General features: G+C 46.3%; 1 protein-coding gene across 1 annotated transcript in view; it reads left to right on the forward strand.

Annotated features, from left to right (window-relative positions):
- Positions 1-2,218: 2,218 nt before the first annotated feature.
- The window catches only part of LOC8030060, a gene marked incomplete at its 5' end in the record, with an annotated part of 37,447 nt that continues 20,834 nt past the window's right edge, over positions 2,219-18,831 (forward strand). Inside the window, 9 exons of the mRNA XM_042287958.1 lie at positions 2,219-2,314; positions 4,286-4,405; positions 7,920-8,018; positions 11,973-12,146; positions 13,375-13,456; positions 14,273-14,381; positions 14,878-14,942; positions 15,371-15,498; positions 17,729-17,888. Coding sequence (XP_042143892.1) covers positions 2,219-2,314; positions 4,286-4,405; positions 7,920-8,018; positions 11,973-12,146; positions 13,375-13,456; positions 14,273-14,381; positions 14,878-14,942; positions 15,371-15,498; positions 17,729-17,888 — 1,033 coding nt within the window. The remainder of the gene's footprint in view (positions 2,315-4,285; positions 4,406-7,919; positions 8,019-11,972; positions 12,147-13,374; positions 13,457-14,272; positions 14,382-14,877; positions 14,943-15,370; positions 15,499-17,728; positions 17,889-18,831) is intronic.

Raw genomic sequence — 18,831 nt, forward strand, 5'->3', positions numbered from 1 at the left:
TTTTAGGACGAAGCATCGGCGCGAGCTTCTCACGGTGTCGCCGCGCGGGCCGTGTGAACCCTGGCGTAATTTCACTCGGACCCCAAATCTCCTTCGTCCCCGTTCACAGCGCGGCGGCGGCCCCCTGATATTATTGCGGGCCGCGTCGTATCGCGGGCGCACGACGGCGGAAGATAAAAGTGGCCGCGTAATTGTGGCGTTTGCTCGCGGTCGCGCTAAATAAAGCCGCCTGTGTCTCTCCGCTGCGCGGCGTCGACCGCCTGGAGTCCGGAAGCCGCCTTTGATAGTGGGGAGGCGCCTTCGAAGTTCCTCTTTGAGGGGTCCGCGTGCCCCGGAGCCAACACCTAGGAGACAAGGCGTGCGCGTGACGTCATGGTTAGTAGATTCCCGCCCCAAGCGGCGAACACGCTGAAGCTCCGCGAGAGACGCCGCAAAGCGACGGACGCGTCCATCTTGGCTGCGTCCTGGCGATCGTTCTGAGACGCTGTAAGACGCGCTGGCGGCTACGCGAGCTATGCGCCCAGAAAATGGGGGAAAGGCCGCTTTATTCAATTTTCCAGTATAACTCGCAGGTCTGATTCGAGGAAAAAAAGAAACAGATGCAGTAGGCCGCCTAGGACAATCACGACTTTAACACGCTACTTTACCGATAGTAATAATCTTGCCACCCCCCCCAACACACGCACGCACACAGGCACATTAAGTCGCAGACAGTCGAAATACTTGACCCCCTCCCACTCGTAAAAAATTTTTGGCTACGTCAGTGGCAGCGGTGAAAACGCCCTTTTTCCGCAATGGTGGCAGAACGGGAAGCAGAACCTTCCAACGTATACTACCCGCAAAATTCACGACGCGCGATCGACGAGGCATTATCCTATCGTCGGTCCCGGGTTTCTCCTTTCGGCCCGGACCCTTCGGCTCCGGCGGTATATTTAGCGGGAGCGACAGTCGCTGTCATCTGCTCTGCGGGAAAGCCCTCCGAGAGTTTTGTTTTTATTTCGGGGGCTTTTCTCTTGGGCGGGCCGGGTCTCTCTCGAGCAGCTGTCAGTGACGTGTCCCATAAAGGCGCGCTTGTCGCTGGTGCTGCGCACGGCTCTACGTACGACGCCCCTTTTCCCGAATGCCCGCCTCGGATGGGTGGGGGTTCGCTGTCACCCTCAAATTCAATCGCACACCCTTTCCAAAGGTGCGCGTCGTCTAGTAGCTGCTGCGCCAATTATCCAAGTCCGCCACCGTCCGGGCGCGTACACTCTGACAATGGGGGGCAGTGAGGACAGTTATCGGACAGAGGGGCAAGGAACAAATGAAATACATTCCACAGCAAATCACTGCTGTCGAATTTCGGTAACGAGTAACATATTTAGTTACTTTCGTAGAAATGGACTTTTGAGGAGTGACGCGTGCAACAACGTTTAAACAGCCTCGTTTGAATTCTAACCTCAGTATGCGTCGCGTATTGCGGCCAGGGCAGATGGGCAACCCGAAAAAGATGAAACAGTACGACAGTACAGCAACGTTTATCAAAAGAACACGTGAGTCGAACTCTCCAGCTGGGAATGTCCTTCACTCAGAGAACACAATATAAGGTTCGTTCGTTGAATCTTTTCGAACCTTGCACAGACCGAGCGTAAACCCGGAGCTTGCCAACGCGGGAAGGCATAGAACCCATTGTCAACTTTGAACATTAGAAGCAGAGAGAACAACAGACAGAGAGAGGGGAATTCCAGATTCACCAGCTCTTGCTGAAGCACACTGCCTTTCCTTTGAGCGCGTCAGTAGAACGACTCTTCTGCATCGCCGGAGGTGTATTCGCAAGGAGGCGCCGGAAACGTAACCGGTGAAAATTTCGAGAGGCAGCTACTGCTTAAGTGCAACGACTACTGAAAAGAATACAAGCCACGAAACAAAAGCAGTCGTGTATTTGGTCGTCAAAGTACCGAGAAAGTAACTTGCTACTTTTGAGATAAACTAACGGCATTCCTTTTGAGAATCGGCAACGTGTAGTGCATTTAGTTACTTTTTGAGGGAGTAACGAGTAACGGTATTTAGTTACTTTCTTGAGGTGACGTGTACGTGTGTGATTGTGATACATGTACTGCACGTGTATTTTCCCTGTCTATCTTCTTTTTTTTTTTTTATTTCAGTGCGCAGATTTCGTATTGCACTTGTCTGTCATGCAGCTTGCACATGCTAATTTTTCCGAATCTTGTCTTTGCAGCACGGCGTGGTGGTAGAGTTCGAGTGCGTGCATCCCGACAGTACGAAACCCAAGCTACACGATGTCCACGTTGTCCTGGAGTCTAAAGAGAGCCTCGTGAGTAAACTTTTATTCATACTTGTTTTTAACGCAGGTTGTGTTTCATCAGCCGATTCCCACGGAGCTCTCTAATATATTTGGCTGTAACAGCCGGCTTTAACGAGAAACGGACACCGTAAAGTTTTGCGGCCACGAGGAACCCATATAAAAAGATTTCCAGATCCCTCCTGCAAAAACTATAGACGCTTTGCAGCAGCTGTGAATGGGCGCTGCCATAACTGACCTTCAGTTTCTGTTTCCCCTTATTATGTTTACTTCACTTCATTATTACCATAGCAGGCTAGGTCACTGCCATCCTAGATTTTATTCTGTCTTTCTCCCCAGCATTGGCTTTTGTGGAGGCTCATCCACACCAGTTTCAGTGGCTCGGTATCTCGGTAAAACAAGAGAAGGTCAGCAATGGCGGCTGTATTCTGGCGCGTGTGTAAAGCGTGTATATATGTAGGTGATGTTCTTTTGGTGTCTGCAAAAAGGCTTATTTAGGAAGATCAATGACGTTCGCTATGATTAGAGTATAAATTATGTTTGAGCAATTGGTTTTTAATATGTGAATTTAAAGATTGTCTTTAATTAAAAATGTTTGGACATTCTGAAAAACCACTAAATCGGCACAGCTTACAGAAATATAACGCGCGTGCAGATAGTTATGGCGTTCAAGAAAAAAATAATCTTTATTTGGACAGGTTTTTAGGTTTTGGTTTTCTATCGGAGCGCATTTCCGCGCCAGCAGTCCTGCCCCCGTGGGAATGCACAAGCCAGCGGTACGAAACGATCCGTTGTTCGGATAACATTGCAAGAATAAGCTTCGATTATTGGTAGGTTCACCTCCGTCATGCGCAGCATGCTTGGAGGCGCATGTTAGTTGTGCGCTTTGGCCTCGGGGAGTCGGACTGCTTGCACTGAGATGCATTTTGATAGGAAACCAAAACTTCAAAGCATGTCCCCATTGAGCATTTTCCTTTCTTTCGAAACGTCATAAAGTTTGGTTGCCTTGTGATCGCTTACGATGAAAGAATACACTGGCGCCGTCTATGGGTGGCCCTGGAATACTCGCGATTCTTTGTGTGTCAAGCTTGTGTGTCCCCCCCCCCCCCCCCCCCCCCCCTCGTTATTATCACGCAAACAATGTTTGTTCCGAGATAGTCCGAGATAGACGGAATGGGGCATACCTCCAAGAATTTGACTTTCTAGCCTTTCGTATCTGTCTTCTTAGCCGACTGCAGGGTGATTCAAGGAGAGTCCAGGCTCTTTTAATCGACCGCGAAATTCGGTTTCTTAAGCGCTACGACTTTGTGCGGCGTTGCCCACAGATGGTGCATTTTTTTTTGTAAAATTTGCAAAGAGCGAACTTACCTGAGGAAAAAGTAAAGAAAGAAAAAGGCTTAGCTCCTATGGAAACGCAGCGAAGCCACCGGTCTTAAAACAACACGGCGCCGTTTCGCACGGAAAACGAGAGATGGCGCAAGCGGTCGCGACGCCAACTGCCGCCAACGAACGAGCATACGACGCCTAGAGCCGGCGTCTTTAGCAGACAAGGAACTGCAGTTCCTTGTTGTTACCACGCCTGTTTTTGTCGCCGCCTGCGGAACGCGCGCCGCTTTTGAGTCGAAAATATCGCGCGTTAAAGACGCCGGCTCTCGGCGCCGTATGCTCGTTCGTTGGGGTTGTTCGTTCCGCCATCTCTTGTCTCCCGTGCGAAACGGCGCCGTGTTGTTTGAAGACCGTTGGCGTCGCTGCGTTTCCATAGGAGCTAAGCCTTTTCTTTCTTTACTTTTTCCTCAGGTAAATTCGCTCCTTGCAAACTTTACAAAAAAAAAAAAAAATGCACCATCTGTGGGCAACGCTGCACAAAGTCGTAGCGCGATAGGTTAACAAACCGAATTTTGCGGTCGATTTAAAGAGCCTGGCCTCTCCTTGAATCACCCGGTAGGTTCAAAGACTGCCACCCTGTTTTTTCCGAATTCGCAGACGGTAACAACGGGCATCACCTGCGAACGAGTCATACTTGTGATAAAGGTGAAGAGGCCAAATGACGCTGACAAAGCGATGCATCGCTACAATCTTCTCGTCGAAAAGCTGAGTGGAAAGGTAAGACACCGCTAGTTCGCTACGGTCACTGACGAGCTGAGGGCGTCAGGGAGGGGCTGCAGCTGTCCGGCCTCCGACGCGAGCTTCCTACCTCCGGCAACGCTTGGGCACCTGGTGCACTTCAAGCGTGCACGTGCCAGAGGCCTGTCGTTCGAAAAACCCGCCCTGTCATTCTCATTGGGTCAGTAACTATAAAAAAGAAAAAAAACTAGAATAAAAAATGTATTTTTTTTCTACAGTATTTAAATGGAACCTATGTTTTTTTCCCCTAAAATTTTCACGAAAAAACTTTTTTTGTTGCAATATTTAAGACGTTAGGTGCAGTTTAGGTGAAGTTCACCACCCGCTTTAGGTGCCCACAGAACGGTTGCCCCGCCCATGACTACTGGATTGGCTTCTGTTCGGCTGAACACCTTCACAAGCCTCATGTCTCCCTGTCGCGACGTCCGGTGCGTGTAGTCTGCCGGATGACACCGCCTGCTAGTCGTGCGGGCAGACGCACGGCAGCGTACGGCGTCGTCTGCTTTTTTCTTGCGTCCAAGAAAGTGGTCCCTCGATTTCCGCCCGATGACGTCATACAAGTGTCATGCTGTCGCCGGTCGCAATCCTGGCGGCGTCCCAACAGCTGCGCTGTATGCGGCAGGCGCCTGTTCTGCTGCAGGTCGCTCTCCAGTGGCAGTTCAAGGGAACTTCGGCAGTCAGACGCCGTGACGACAGCGACACTCGCGCTCGGGTGTGCTACTCGCAGCTTCTCGTTAGCGTTTCTACGACTAATTGCCAGGATCGCGAGCGACATGCAACGGCATGACACTTCGGCTTTCGTGACGTGACTCCGGGACCCTTTTGTTGTATGGGCAGCATATATAGGACGCTAAACATACCAGTCAAAGACATTCTCCAGGCTACCACCCATGGAACGCCCGTAAGACGCAGCCACGAAAACGGTGCGTCTGCGTCCGCCATCGCTTGTGTCCGTCTGTTATCCCCCCCCACCCCCCCTTTCCTCTCCTCTAAAAACCGTTTGCGACGCTCGCAAGACGCAATCATGAAACGGCGTTCTAGCATGCACGAGTCAAGGTCTAACACAAGTCTGTCAGCGTCTGTCGATATGCGCTAAAAAACGACCAAAAGAACTAAAAAGAAAAAAAAAAAGTCAGCAAAATAAATATAAAGATTTTTCAGATTTTCTGTCCGTGTTTCCTTTCATAGCGTCCGCGAGCAAGGTGGGTGAGTGTCATGACGAACGATTGAAACGCTAAAAACTTTTAGAGCTGCTACCTTCCGAAGTGAAACCACGAGACCTGGACAAACCTGGTTCGAGGCGAACACCCGATTTCTTCCCGCCAAGTGGTTCGCAATTCTTACCTGTGTAGGAATTACCTCTTGGTACTGAAACCACGGTCGCCATCACAATGGTTCCACGATTCTCAAAGTAGGGAGGCCGCTTTTACGGGATCCGACACATTTATATTCAGCATCGAAACGCGCAAACGAACAAATCAAGCCAGTCAAAGCAAAATAGTTAACGTGGGACGCTAGGTTTACGCCAGTCTCACGACGAAAACAAGCACTTACACAGCGCTTCCGAAGGTGTCTACTTGCCCACAGTAGTTTGCTGTGAACTACGTCGGTTGAGTATATCTTCCTCTAAGCACCTGGGTTAACGCGAAACTACTCTTTCTCTCGTAAAAACAAGCAAATTCAGCGAGCTACGCAAGTTTCTTCGTTTGAAGGATAAGCGGAAAAGACGATCTCGTGAAATTTTCGAAAGCAGCAATGATCCTGTTTTTCAAACTCAAAAGGAAAAGTCAAATAAGAAGACTGCCGTGGCTCAGAGAAACAATTCTACAATGGACCATGCCACACATCAATCATCTCTCCAATAAATGAGAGCCGAGAAATGGAGCTTGGCTTGCTACTCTCCTGGACGGGGCTTAGAGCGTTCTACCTCGACCTAAATTGTTTCTAAAAACGTATAATTATTGAACAAAAAATTTGAAAAAACAAAAAACAAACAAACAGATGTGTGTTTTCAATAAGATCTTTAAAAATGTTTTGTTTCTTAGATATATGCCATTTTTACTCGGCTGCTGCCATCTTGAATGGTGAAACTTTCCATATGGGCGAAAACATTATTTCGCTCTTATGCTCTCAGAAAGTTTTCGCTTTTGATATATATATATATATATATATATATATATATATAATATATTTTAAAATGCCATTGTTTCTTGTTTGTCTTCATCTATAACTTTTACTTCTCCACGTTGAATTTTTTTTTATTTTCTTTTTGTCATCCATACTTAGGATTCTGCGTTTTCGAATAAACCTGAGACCCTCCCACCCTCTCTCCCCCTCTCTCTCTCTAAAAAAAAAACACTTGTTGGTAAAATTTGTATTTATCCGATAAACTCCGAATTTCGATATCCCAAGGCAATAAAAAACGAATTAAGTATGCTTAGAATACAGGGGCAATGGTCCTGAGCAAATACGACCTTAGTTTCCTTTCAAATCGCCGATCATTGACAAAAAAATGGTCTTGCCGTTTATCTCGTCAAAGTTCATTCGGACGCATGTTATTGTATGCTTCTAGGTTACGACGACGGAAGCTACTGTTCCGGTTTCCAGTTCAGCCATACTATTTGTGCTTCTTCACCCTCTATTCCACCCTCTACCACTCCACCCCGCGCAGCCGCATGGTAGGCTGATGAAATGGGCTGGGGATGAAAACGAGCTTCCCACCGACTACCTGCAGGACTTAAGGGGTTTTATCGGTGCTTATCGAAGCAGCCCTTGTTTGCAAGTCTTGTTGTTGGACAGATTAGTATTGTCAATAGCAAGACCGCCAACGCCAAATCCAGGCTCAAAATTATTATTCGTTACAAGTATTTTTTTTTTCTCATTTAGCACATTTTAACATTGTTCTTATTTTGTTTTTAAAGAAAACACTGTGAAGTTAAACTTTCAATTTTGATAAAGTGGGAATCAAACAAAAACAAATTCCGATAAATTCCGAATTTTTGGCAAAAAATCAACTCCGAAAACACGGAACCCTACACGAGTAAGCGAAAAAGGTCCACACACTTTGTGTCGGCATGCGATGGACTGAAGGTCGAAGCTACGGGCTGCCAGGTCCGATCGCAAGCCAGTGAGAAACCACCCGGTATATCGCTATGGCACGCATACCGTTTTGAGCAGGCTCGGGATTTAATCTGGCGGCCCGTAGCATTGGCTTATAGTCCATCGTACGCTGACACAAAATGTAGTGTTCATGGGGACCAGCTTTGGTTGTTTTTTTGTTTTTTTTAATTATTATTGCAAAGCAATGCATTCATTTCTTGACCCTCTAAAGGAAAGGCTGAGCTGTTTGACATCTTAACCCTGAAGAATCATATTTGTGGCTGTCTTGCTACGACAGTAAAGTGATTAAGTGAATTCTTAAGTTTTCTATAATCATTGCCCGAATGATAGCTGTGGTTTTACAGTTGTGAATTAGAGGGTGTCCGTATTTCAGCTCAAGGTCTGCTGCATCAGCACGGAGCAACTTTTCGTCGTGCGCTTCGTTCAGCGACCCGACATTAAGGTCTCCCTGCAGTCGGGAACTGGAGAAAACGTAAGCGTGTTTTTTTTATTGGCTTTTCCCTTTTTGTTTTGTTTTGACAATTTCCGAGTTTGTAGTTGTGGGCACTTGTAGAAGAATTAAGCATAAATGACGTTTGTTGGTAGTACGCTATGCATTGCACATCAGAATGATGAATATTTTAGCAAACTGCCGTAACTTGTTGTCAATGTTTCGTTAAGGAACTTGACTCTGAAGAAGACAAGGTCTCCTAGAGGTATGTCGGATGCCACTCTGAAAGTTTTTAAGTTCTCTCCACCAGCTTCGATAACCCCCAGGATGCACATCCCCATAATGGACTGTGTTGTAATTTCATTTACATATTTGTGAAAATGGGGTTTCCAGCGTGTACCTGTCTAACAAATATTTATATTACATGTCTTAATGAAAGTCCACAATGGTATAGTGCTCATACCTTATCCACAATGTCTCCACCAAATGTTGAGATAAAATAAGTAATGTTTTGAGGTAAGTTGGAGCGTAACAATGTAAAATTAAACTGAAAAAAAAAAAAAAAAAACGGCCACACTAGGGTGTAGTAAGGTGAAACTTCCCTTCGTAAATAAATTTATTAGGCATGTGCACATAGTGGGTGTTGAGTTCGAAACGAATTCGAAGCGAATAGTGGTTTAGGCCAGATATCTTCGAATTGAATATCAAATATTATCTGCCAATCGTTCACTACTTTCGCACCACATTTGAGCGAAGACCCAGCTGAACTTGAGTCAATTTTGATCTAACCATACGAGTTGTGTCTTCAGACGGTCGAATGCTTACATTGGGGTGGCAAGGAAACGACGGACTTGACGTGAAATATAACCTGCAGAGATGCCCCGCCATAGGCCAACGCGCTGTTTCCAAACAGGCCCTCACGAGGCGTGGGCAAAAGCGCACTTTCCGCGCGAGGTGTGGGCACTGCGCGTGCGCAGAAATCGCGTCAAGTGGAGCGTCTGCACATGTGCCCTGCTAATTGCAGCGCTACCGCAGCGGCTAGAGTTCCTCGATATGCTCCCCCGAAGGGGGAGCAGAGTTGCGCATTTGTTTTCCCCGCACCGCCACGCCGTTCTTCGCCGAGATCCATCACGCGAGGAGCAAAGCGTCCGGCGCCGTGCAAAAAAGCCACCTTTTTTACGGTCTGTCCGCCGACGTTTCTCGCGCCCCGGCGTATGTTCCCCTGCTTTCCGCCTCCTGTTTTCCATGCGCGGCGGAGTGCGCAGCGCCGCTATTCGCCAAATTTAGTCACGTGAGGAGCAAAGCATCCAGGGCGTGCGGGAAAAGCCGGCGCTACGGTCACTCGGCGAGGCTGAATGCGCAACTCTGCTACCGTAGGTAGCTATATACAGGAACTCTAGCATGGATGGATGGATGAATCCGGCTGAGCCCTTTGGATCGGGCGGTAGCTTACGCGACCTAGCCATTTTGTTTTACCATTTAAGCTTAGAATATTTAAATGTGAAATCTATATTCACTCCGCACTGCAAAGAAAGTGAGGCTATAAAACCCCCTTGCCATCAGTTAATAAGAAAATGCCCAATTTTCTCTCGCTTTCTGCCACCATTCACTTAATCTTTGCTTGGTAATCTCTACATTCTTGAAATCCACTCTCCCTTCGCTGTCTCTAAAGCCCAATGACTTTATTAAATCTATGTCTAATCGAGCATGGATGGATGGATGGATGAACCCGGCTGAGCCCTTTGGATCGGGCGGTAGCTTACGCCACCTAGCCATTTTGTTTTACCATTTCAGCTTAGAATATTTAAATGTGAAATCTATATTCACTCCGCACTGCAAAGAAAGTGAGGCTATAAAACCCCCTTGCCATCAGTTAATAAGAAAATTCCCAATTTTCTCTCGCTTTCTGCCACCATTCACTTAATCTTTGCTCGGTAATCTCTACATTCTTGAAATCCACTCTCCCTTCGCTGTCTCTAAAGCCCAATGACTTTATTAAATCTATGTCTAATCGAGCATGGATGGATGGATGGATGAACCCGGCTGAGCCCTTTGGATCGGGCGGTAGCTTACGCCACCTAGCCATTTTGTTTTACCATTTCAGCTTAGAATATTTAAATGTGAAATCTATATTCACTCCGCAGTGCAAAGAAAGTGAGGCTATGAAACCCTCTTGCCATCAGTGAATAAGAAAATACCTAGTTTTCTCGGCGGTGTGACCTCAGCGCCGTCTATTGGTGTATTCGTAAACCTTCTTGCTATACGCTAGAGTCCTTTCTTCAATTTCGACTTTGAAGAAAAAAAAGAAAAGAAAAAAAAAAACATTTACGAATGATGCATGTTAGCTTTGAATAATTTATTGATACACCAGGCGCGAGCGTGCATCCTCCCGCTTTGGTGTTCCAAGTGTTGCTCGGGGCGCGTTAGCCCCGTTGAGCGCGCTTCTCACCGAGCACCCGTGCACTGCGGAGAAGCAACACCCACGGAGCTCGCTTTTGCGGGTGTTGCTTCTCCGCAGTGCACCGGTGCTCGATAAGAAGCGCGCTCAACGGGGCTAACCCGCCGCCCTAAACACTTCGAACAAAAAGACGGTAATCGCAGTTCATCTCCAAGTGAATATCGAATAGCGTATTATTCTAAACTAATACTTGAAAATTCCAATATTAGCGCTCTCCTAATATTTACACATGGGGTCGGTTGTTTTGCACCAGGAAATTTTCAAGAGCAGCTCTTTTTGTCTTTTCAAAGGATTAGACAGAATATCCTTAGTTTTCGAATGACCAGTCAAAGTTTAGGAGGAAAGAAAGCTGGATTAACAGCGGTGGAGTTAATCTTTAAAAAAAGATATTAATGTTGCAGCTTAAATACATCTTTAAGGAGAACTTGAAGTTGATAGCCTGAGGAAGCAAATTTCTGGCTGGTAGTTTTGTCATGTACAGGTAAGAAATAGTATTTGGGACACTCACTCTGAAAACTTAAGACTACATTTAAAACTTCACAGTGTGTGCTTATACCAGTAATATTTGGTAATAATTCGGTAATAATTCTGTAATAACTAGCATATTAAATTTAGTAGTTTAAAAAGTCTTCAAGATAGCTTTTATTTATTTATTTATTTCCCGATACTGCTAGCGTCGTCGAGACTGTAGCAAGTTTATGGCTTCCTATTCATTTTAGCAGAAGAGAAATTGGCGGAAAAAAATGTGTGCAAGTGAGCGAGAGAGGCAAGTAAATATGGGCATTCGATTCTGGGGTTGTATAGGACACAGCCATCTTTTGGTGCACAAATGGAGATGGGCAGCCTAATGTACAGGGACTGCGAGGTGGAAGCTCATGGTCGGGAGCAGAAGAACCACCTATCTCTCGCGCGTGATTATCTTGTCAGGGTGACATGGGGTCCCTACGACGTCTCGGGTCATAGGCTGCCGCATTATTTTTTATGTCTTCTCGGTTTGCTGCTTCTGAGGTTGATGACCTTTTTCTGCTCAACTTCCAGCAAGCCCAACTAAGGGGATTATTTGTCGCCAAAGGACAATCCCTTTCTTCTCGTTTCATTAAGGGAGGGGACCATCCTGTCAAGGGAAATGTTGATAGTAGTCGAAGAGCTCATGGAATGTGAACTGCATGCATATTATGTACTTGTTTGTGAAATGTGGCTGTGTATCAAAAGTGAAATTCATTTTTCATGCTTGATTAATATAAAGGGGTAATTTTAAGTACTATTAAGCCAAAGTGTTAATTTAAAGTACTATAATAAGCCAAAGTGAAGAAAACTATTTTCTGGTTCCTTTAATAGTTCCTGCCTTCTCCATTGCCTGCAATCGGTGCACTCCCGTATTTTGGATTCTGAAGGGGTCATTTTGGCATGTTTGACATAAATTTAGCAAACTAATGCAGAAATTAGACTTGTTACCCTGTACTTGTACGCAGGCGTGTTTGAGGTCAAGTGCGGATGTTTGAGGGGAGGGGTCCGTGCTTTTTTATTTTTTTATTCAGAAGCCACATTCAGTCGATCAACGAGCTCTGGACGACATCATCCTCGAATCGGTGGTGGACGCTCTCTCGTACACCGTGACCGACCTCTCCTGCTCCGGCCAGAAGGACTTCCCCAACTTCAAGCACAGGGAGCCGGTCTCTGAGATCATTCAGCACACCCAGCTCGATCAAATGGTACGTTTTTGCAGGCATATTTACCGGACATGAAGCGAGAAAAATTAATAGTGTTTTTTGCTCGGACAAAAACGAGCTGCGCGTTGCCAAAGGCTTCGCCTCTGCTAGAATCTAGTGCTTGCAGGTTGGGATGAGGCGCAAAAGTTTCCGACCTTTGGGTTAGCGGAGTAAAAAGTTGGAAGAGAAAAACTGATATTACGTACAGGAGAGCACTGTTGAGCCACAGAATCTGATGAAGGTTTCTGCATCCCTCGGATGGCACCACTGTCGATGACAAGTAATAGAGAGCCTAGACTTAAGAGAGAGAGCAGCTCAAACCATGGAAGCCTTTGCTGTTTAATGGTGGACACCTCCTGTGCTGAATGGTTACAAGTGCACAGGCGCTGCGTTATTGCGTGGCAAGTAGAAAAGCGGGCGGAAAGGCGGAGACGCTTGCGAATGTTTGACACTTTTGACACCTCCTTGCAGGCCGTGTTGCAAACATAGCCCATAAACCACATGACCCTGATCGAGCAGTTGGAAATACTCTCAAATCTAGGCTTTAACGAGTGGACATGAATGAAGACAACTGCATCGATGTTCACATTCGCTTGTTACTGCTTGTCATTGACACTAGTGCCATCCGAGAGATACTGGGGAAAATGGAAGCATTTGTGGCTTTTGAGGACTGCACCATATGGAACCGCCTGCATATATTTACCGTAGAATACCGCGCATCCACCCATTCCACACTAAGCGCCCATTCCCAAATTCGTAGGATCTGAGAAAAAATGCGCAGTACATTGACATGTAAAATTGATGACCGGATAAGCGCTTATTCCCCATCGTTTTCACGATTATCTCTAAATTTTGAGTGGGCGTTTACCCAGTATTTTAAGGTATGTGCAATAAAACCTCTCTGTAGCAGAGACTGAAACTGTAGAGATATGGGTACAGTGAAGCAAAGCAATGTTTGCATACTACTAGCATATTTCAGGTACTGACCATAGTGAAGGTGCTTGTAGATTGTGTATTTCTCCTGATAAAACTGACTTTACTAGATGCTCTATTGTATTGAAACTCCTAGAAAGAAGTATGAAAACTGATTCTAAAACGAACAAACAAAGAGTTTGCAATTTTATTGGTCTATGAGGTTTGTTTTGCATATGCGTCTATTTTCACATTTCTATGATACTTACCTTTTACGGTTTGATAGCTCTTAAAACGGTGCTCTTCTGTGGTTTCTCAGAATTCGGTGCCTTCGCTGGCGAAGCATGACCAGCGGCTTTTGGTGAAGGTCATCAAGGCATCCAACTTGGCTGGCACAAAGGGTATGTAAGGTGTATCTTACTATGGTACAGAAGGACATCCATAGCTCTTTATTTCATCCCGCATGGGCCCTGCACCAATCTTTGGCAAACTTTGGTGGCAAAAATGGAAGCTCGAGGGTTCCAAGAGCCATTGCCGATATATTTTTCTAAGTATGTAGCCAGACTTGCTTCCTAAAATGAACATTTGCATGGGCAGTTGCGGGGGTGGGGGGCAGGATGATGTCAGCTACCCCTACGGCTGGTCTTTGTAGTGCATGCATCTATTTCCATCTCTCTATGTCCTGCAATTCCGTGTAGATTATTGTTCTTTGCGAGAGAAAGCAATTACTTCTGAAAGTTCTTTTGAGCAATTCCACATGGTGTGCCATTTTGAAGCATTTATTTCGACTGAGAATAATTTTTTTTTTGTTGCTCTGTATGGAATATTTGATGATCAATAATGATTGGAGACGTTCAAGTTCACTACCGGTTGCCTGCATGCCTGTCTTAGCCACTACTGTTGACGCTTGATTATTAATTTTGTACTGGGACAAGTATTCTAGTCACAGATTGATGATTCTCTGTAGCTTTTCAATGAGTAGGTACGTTTGTCCTTTAGCCTTTCCACGAAACATTTGTGTTATCTATATGCTTCGGCGTGACAAACTTTGCCCGCTTGCAAAGAGCCCAATGATCAAATGTGCCCACACTGTACACTGCGTTTTGGCCACTTTTAATCTGTAATGCTCATAAGTAAAAGACCCTGGACAGGAGTCTTTCTGTTGCCTTCTGAGCAGCCAAAAAGCAAATTTATAAAGTGGCTCTGTGTCCACCCAGGTTGCAAGGAGGTGTACTGCGTAGTGGAACTGGACGAGCCCCCGCACCGCTGCACCACGACCTCGGCCAAGGAGACGGCCAACCCGTTCTGGGATGAGCACTTCCTCTTGTGAGTCGCTGCCGGTCACCCGCTGGGCTCGCTTTCACTTAGTTCCAGCAGGTGGCTTCACAGTTCCAAACCCAAGTCCACTGTTTCAAATCCAGCTCGTACACTGTATCGTAATTGAACATTGCATGTTTTTTGTCATCAAACTTATGACATTGACTAATTAGTTTAAAGAATGAGTTGTTTTTGCTTACCCGGGGTTCTGACAATTTCCTCTGTCGAGTTGTCTCTTTTTTTTTTCTTACCTAATCTCGCTGCTTTGCATTCACCCACTTCTGTCCACAGTGTGGATATATTTCTCTTCTTGACAGATTGGGTTCTCACCAAAAAGCATGTAAAGTTCACACATGATGAGTTATCAGTGTTCCATTCCTCATGCTTTTTCTTCTGCCCTCTGTGCAAGGCACACATTTAGTGTCTGGTTCAAGCCCCATCTTTCCCATCCTCGGTTATGTTTACAAATCGACTGCTGATGATTCCGTCGTGACCTGCTTTTCAGCACCCTCGACCAAAATTCGTCGGAGGTGCTCTTTGAGCTCTACGACAAAAGCAAGCCTGCCGGGGGTGAGTGGATTTTTGACGGATAATTTTATAAAGCTAGTAGATGACAGTGGGGATAGCTGGGTCGATCTATTAGGAAGGCGAGACAATATATATTTTATGCGTTTATTTGTTCATCGAAAAGTGTAAAAACCCAAAGATATCTGCACTCTTGTTTTTCTGGATCACTGCAGAAAGTTTTTGTTCATATCTAGGCTCTCCCCCACTCGACTCCACTGATGCCTGGACTCATAATCTGTTGCAAGTAATTTGAAACAGGAAATCAAACAGCCTGCGACATATATTTATCGTGGCGTATCGGAGACTCGAAACTCGATTTACTTGTAGCCTCCACATAAATCTGCTTTCTCCGGATGACACGGATTATAGGAGTTTGCCAGTGACGCCCCATGCTGACTGCACTGCTCTTCCGCTTACTTCTTTTCCTCCAGAAAACTTCCTCGGCCTTGGCATTGTGGGCATCAGCGAGCTCAGGCGGGTGCCGAGTCAGCGCCAGATCATCACCCTGCAGTCGCGGCCTCTGGAGTACGACAACATCACTGGCTCCCTAACTGTAGAGGTGAGTGCCTCTCCTTCTTGCTCCAGGGGTCCGATTTTGATCAAGGGGAGAGCAAGAGCGTTCTCGGCTGCCGATTGGACGTGGCACCACAGATGAAGCGTAGTCAACCAACGAGATATATTTTACTTTTTTGCGAGTTCAACAATTAGGAAATATTTTGGTTGGGACGTCTCGCCAACTTACAAATAGCGTAAGGGGTATGACTGCCTTTGATGTACTTGTCCTTAGTACTCCTTCATCAAATAAGTGGCAGCTGGTGTACAGCAGTAGAAGAACCTGAGAGTTACAAACGAACCGCACATTGTTAATGACTCTGAATGTGAAATAGCAAACACTCACATAGTCTTCTTTCAGCCTCACTTCGCCAGGGCTCTCTGTTCGTAGCAGACGATACACTTTTTTCTAGTCTGTTAGCACACAATATGCGGCATTTTCTTGTTTTATTTCCCTCTGCGAATGGTGCTTCCTACCGAACAAACTGCGTTCTTCGCTTCCATAACCGACAAACAGTCTGCAAACGCTATCTTTGTTCACCTTGCGAGAAGTGAATTAGATCTCGCTCTCGCGGTTTCCAAAATCGGATCCCAGGTGCGCTGCTGCACATTGTGTCAAAAGGGCCTTTGAGAAGGTGGGCCTGCATGCCTTGATTTTAAAGGGGTGCTGAAACAAAATTGTAGCACTCGTTTTATTGCCTTAATGTCGATATATGTTGTGGAAACATCGAAGACCAATTTTTGGGTTGAAAAGACACCAAAACTTGATTGAAAATCAATAAACCTGGTGAATGCTCTCCAAGTTCCTTGAAACGTCGTTATATCAATTGCACCGTTAAAGCAGCGCTGCCTCGCGTAAGTACGGCGCTAAGCCCTTTACGCACATAACCTTGTAAACCCTTCTCTCCCATGGCTATTCAAGTCTTGTGTTTAGGGAATAGAGAGGAAGATGGGGAGAGGGGGTCAGTGTCGTTAGGCCCTTCGGGTGCTGTTGAGTCCCTTCGCCTCCTCCGCTCATGTGATTCAACCAGTCATTGGACATCATGAACGGCTGGGTTGCAACGCATTGACGCCACCAAGTTGCGAAGTGCATAACCATATGCCAGCCTTGCCATAGACCTGCCCGTGCTGGGACGAATGATGTCACGAATGCGCCAAATCTCTTAAGACACATCGTGTTCTTTAATGGCTGCTTTTCGAGTGCCTGCGAGAATTGACTCTTTAAAACGTCTATAACTCCTTCTGACATCTATCTTCTGGTTAGCTCAGTTGGTAGAGCGCTCCACTGGAAATGGAGAGGTCCTTGGTTCGATACCAGGACCAGGTGGATTTTTTCGGTGGTGCACCAGTCACCTATAGCTGTGTTTGTCCTTTGTCCCCTTGTTCCCCTTCTCTGGGGATTATTTCCGAAAAATATATTTTTCCCAACCGGACAGTTCTTTCCTCCAACAAAACAATAAAGGAAATGTTTATCTCGTGGTGTCAGATAATCCACTTCGTCTGACTTGGTGGAGGTTACTTCACACGCTGTAGCTTGAGCTAGTTCAAAAGGCTGGTTTACACACTTGTGACTCCTTGCGATAGATTGCCTCAAAACCTCTCGCGATTTCTTACGAGTAGAGAGGTCTGTACTACAAATGGGTGTCCAACTGCTCGATTGGGGTCATGTGGTTTATGGGCCGTGTTTTGCAATATGAGCTGTGTGGAGCTGCCCAAAGCACTGAGCGTCTGCAAATGTTTCCGCCTTTCTGCCTGCTTTGTTCCTCGCCACACAAAAACGCAGTGCATGTGCACTTAATGTGTTACCAATCTCTGCAGGAGGCATCCGCCATTAAATTGCGAGAGCCTCCCTTGGTCCAAGGTGGACCCTCTCCAATCTAGGCTCTCTGACGACGAAAGATCACACTGGTGACATCGATCAAGTAGACGGGAAACACCTGGAATTCTCGTATAAATTCTATTTTTTTGGCACGTCATTTTTTCTTGGCTCAAATAACTTTCGACAATGTTATAAACAACCATTTCTCATAGATAGTATGTATCTCGCAAACACCGCAATACCTTCACTCTGGCAAATGCAACTCCAGGGCCACCTCATAAACAGCTCCAGCGTGCCAGTGTTTTCTCGTCGTAAGAGATTGCAAGAAGTGGGTCGTAAGCAAACGAAAGTGTGTGAATGGGCCTTAACATGTGAACATGCAAACATAATAACATATTTCTCTTTTTTTTTGTCTCAGTTTCTTTACATGGAGGGGTCCCAGATCCCTGTGACGGCAGACTCTCAGATGGCGACGGAATTCTCTCAACAAAATCGCATCGTGGAAAAGAACAGCCGAATCACTTCGGATGGAAGGGTCATCACCACAACTACCATCAAGCGATCGCCGACGACTGAGAGTGAGTCATTTATTATTTATTTAATTGTTTACTCAGTCCTTTGAGATCTTGAAGCAGCGTTGTGTGCAACGTCTTGCAAAAATTATGTTAAAGGGCAACTCCGCTCAATTCCAAAGATTTTGGGATAATGAGTAATTTCGAATTAAAAAGCCCTAGTAAAAGACACTACGTCGTTTGCTTCGCGAAAAATGAGATATATATTTTTAAATCTAATTTTAAACACGAGCGGAAATCGAAACCGAAACTTCGACTCCGTCCGGCAACATTGGCCTCGGGCCGCCAAGTACATGGCCATCACGTGGTACGAGATGTCACGTGATCCTCGGCCCAACGACGGGCGGGATGGGGGTTGGCGGGCGTGCGGCAGGCGCGAGTGTCGTCTGCACTGCACTCTTCACCACGTTTTGGTGTCTACGGCATTCGATGACGTCTGCACAACTGCGGCATAAGTCTGCGACTCTGCGCATGTGGTGTCCATAGTGTGGACGAAACTCCGAGAGGATGATGATAATCACAAACGGTGAGACGACGACGGTGGTTGTGACGCGGAAGACGGCGGTAAAGGCGGGGCCACGGCGGGCGGTTGGTCTGCTCCCAAGAAGCGCGCTGCGCAGGCGCGTACGCCAATCACGTGGACACCGCTGAGCGCCGAGAGGCAACGTTGCTGACGTCATGCACTACGCTCGATCGGTGAAGTAAAAACAAGCAAAAGAGGGCCATGTTGATGACGTTTAGCTCAATGTTGGCTCCGCCCATGCCGTAGCCTTGACTGCGCTGTTGGTTGCGCCTGAATTCGCCCGCTCGAGTCAGCCGATTTTGGCAACTTGGCGAGTTGCAAAGTTTGCCGGACCGTTTAAGAAACATTTAGACAGAACTGCGTGGTAATATTTGACGTGTGGTCTTCCTAGGCGATACTGAAGAGGACTGCATTGTTTTTTCAAAA

The sequence above is a fragment of the Ixodes scapularis genome, unplaced genomic scaffold (assembly GCF_016920785.2).
Source record: "Ixodes scapularis isolate PalLabHiFi unplaced genomic scaffold, ASM1692078v2 ptg000650l_1___fragment_2___debris__unscaffolded, whole genome shotgun sequence".
NCBI classification, from domain to species: Eukaryota; Metazoa; Arthropoda; class Arachnida; order Ixodida; family Ixodidae; genus Ixodes; species Ixodes scapularis.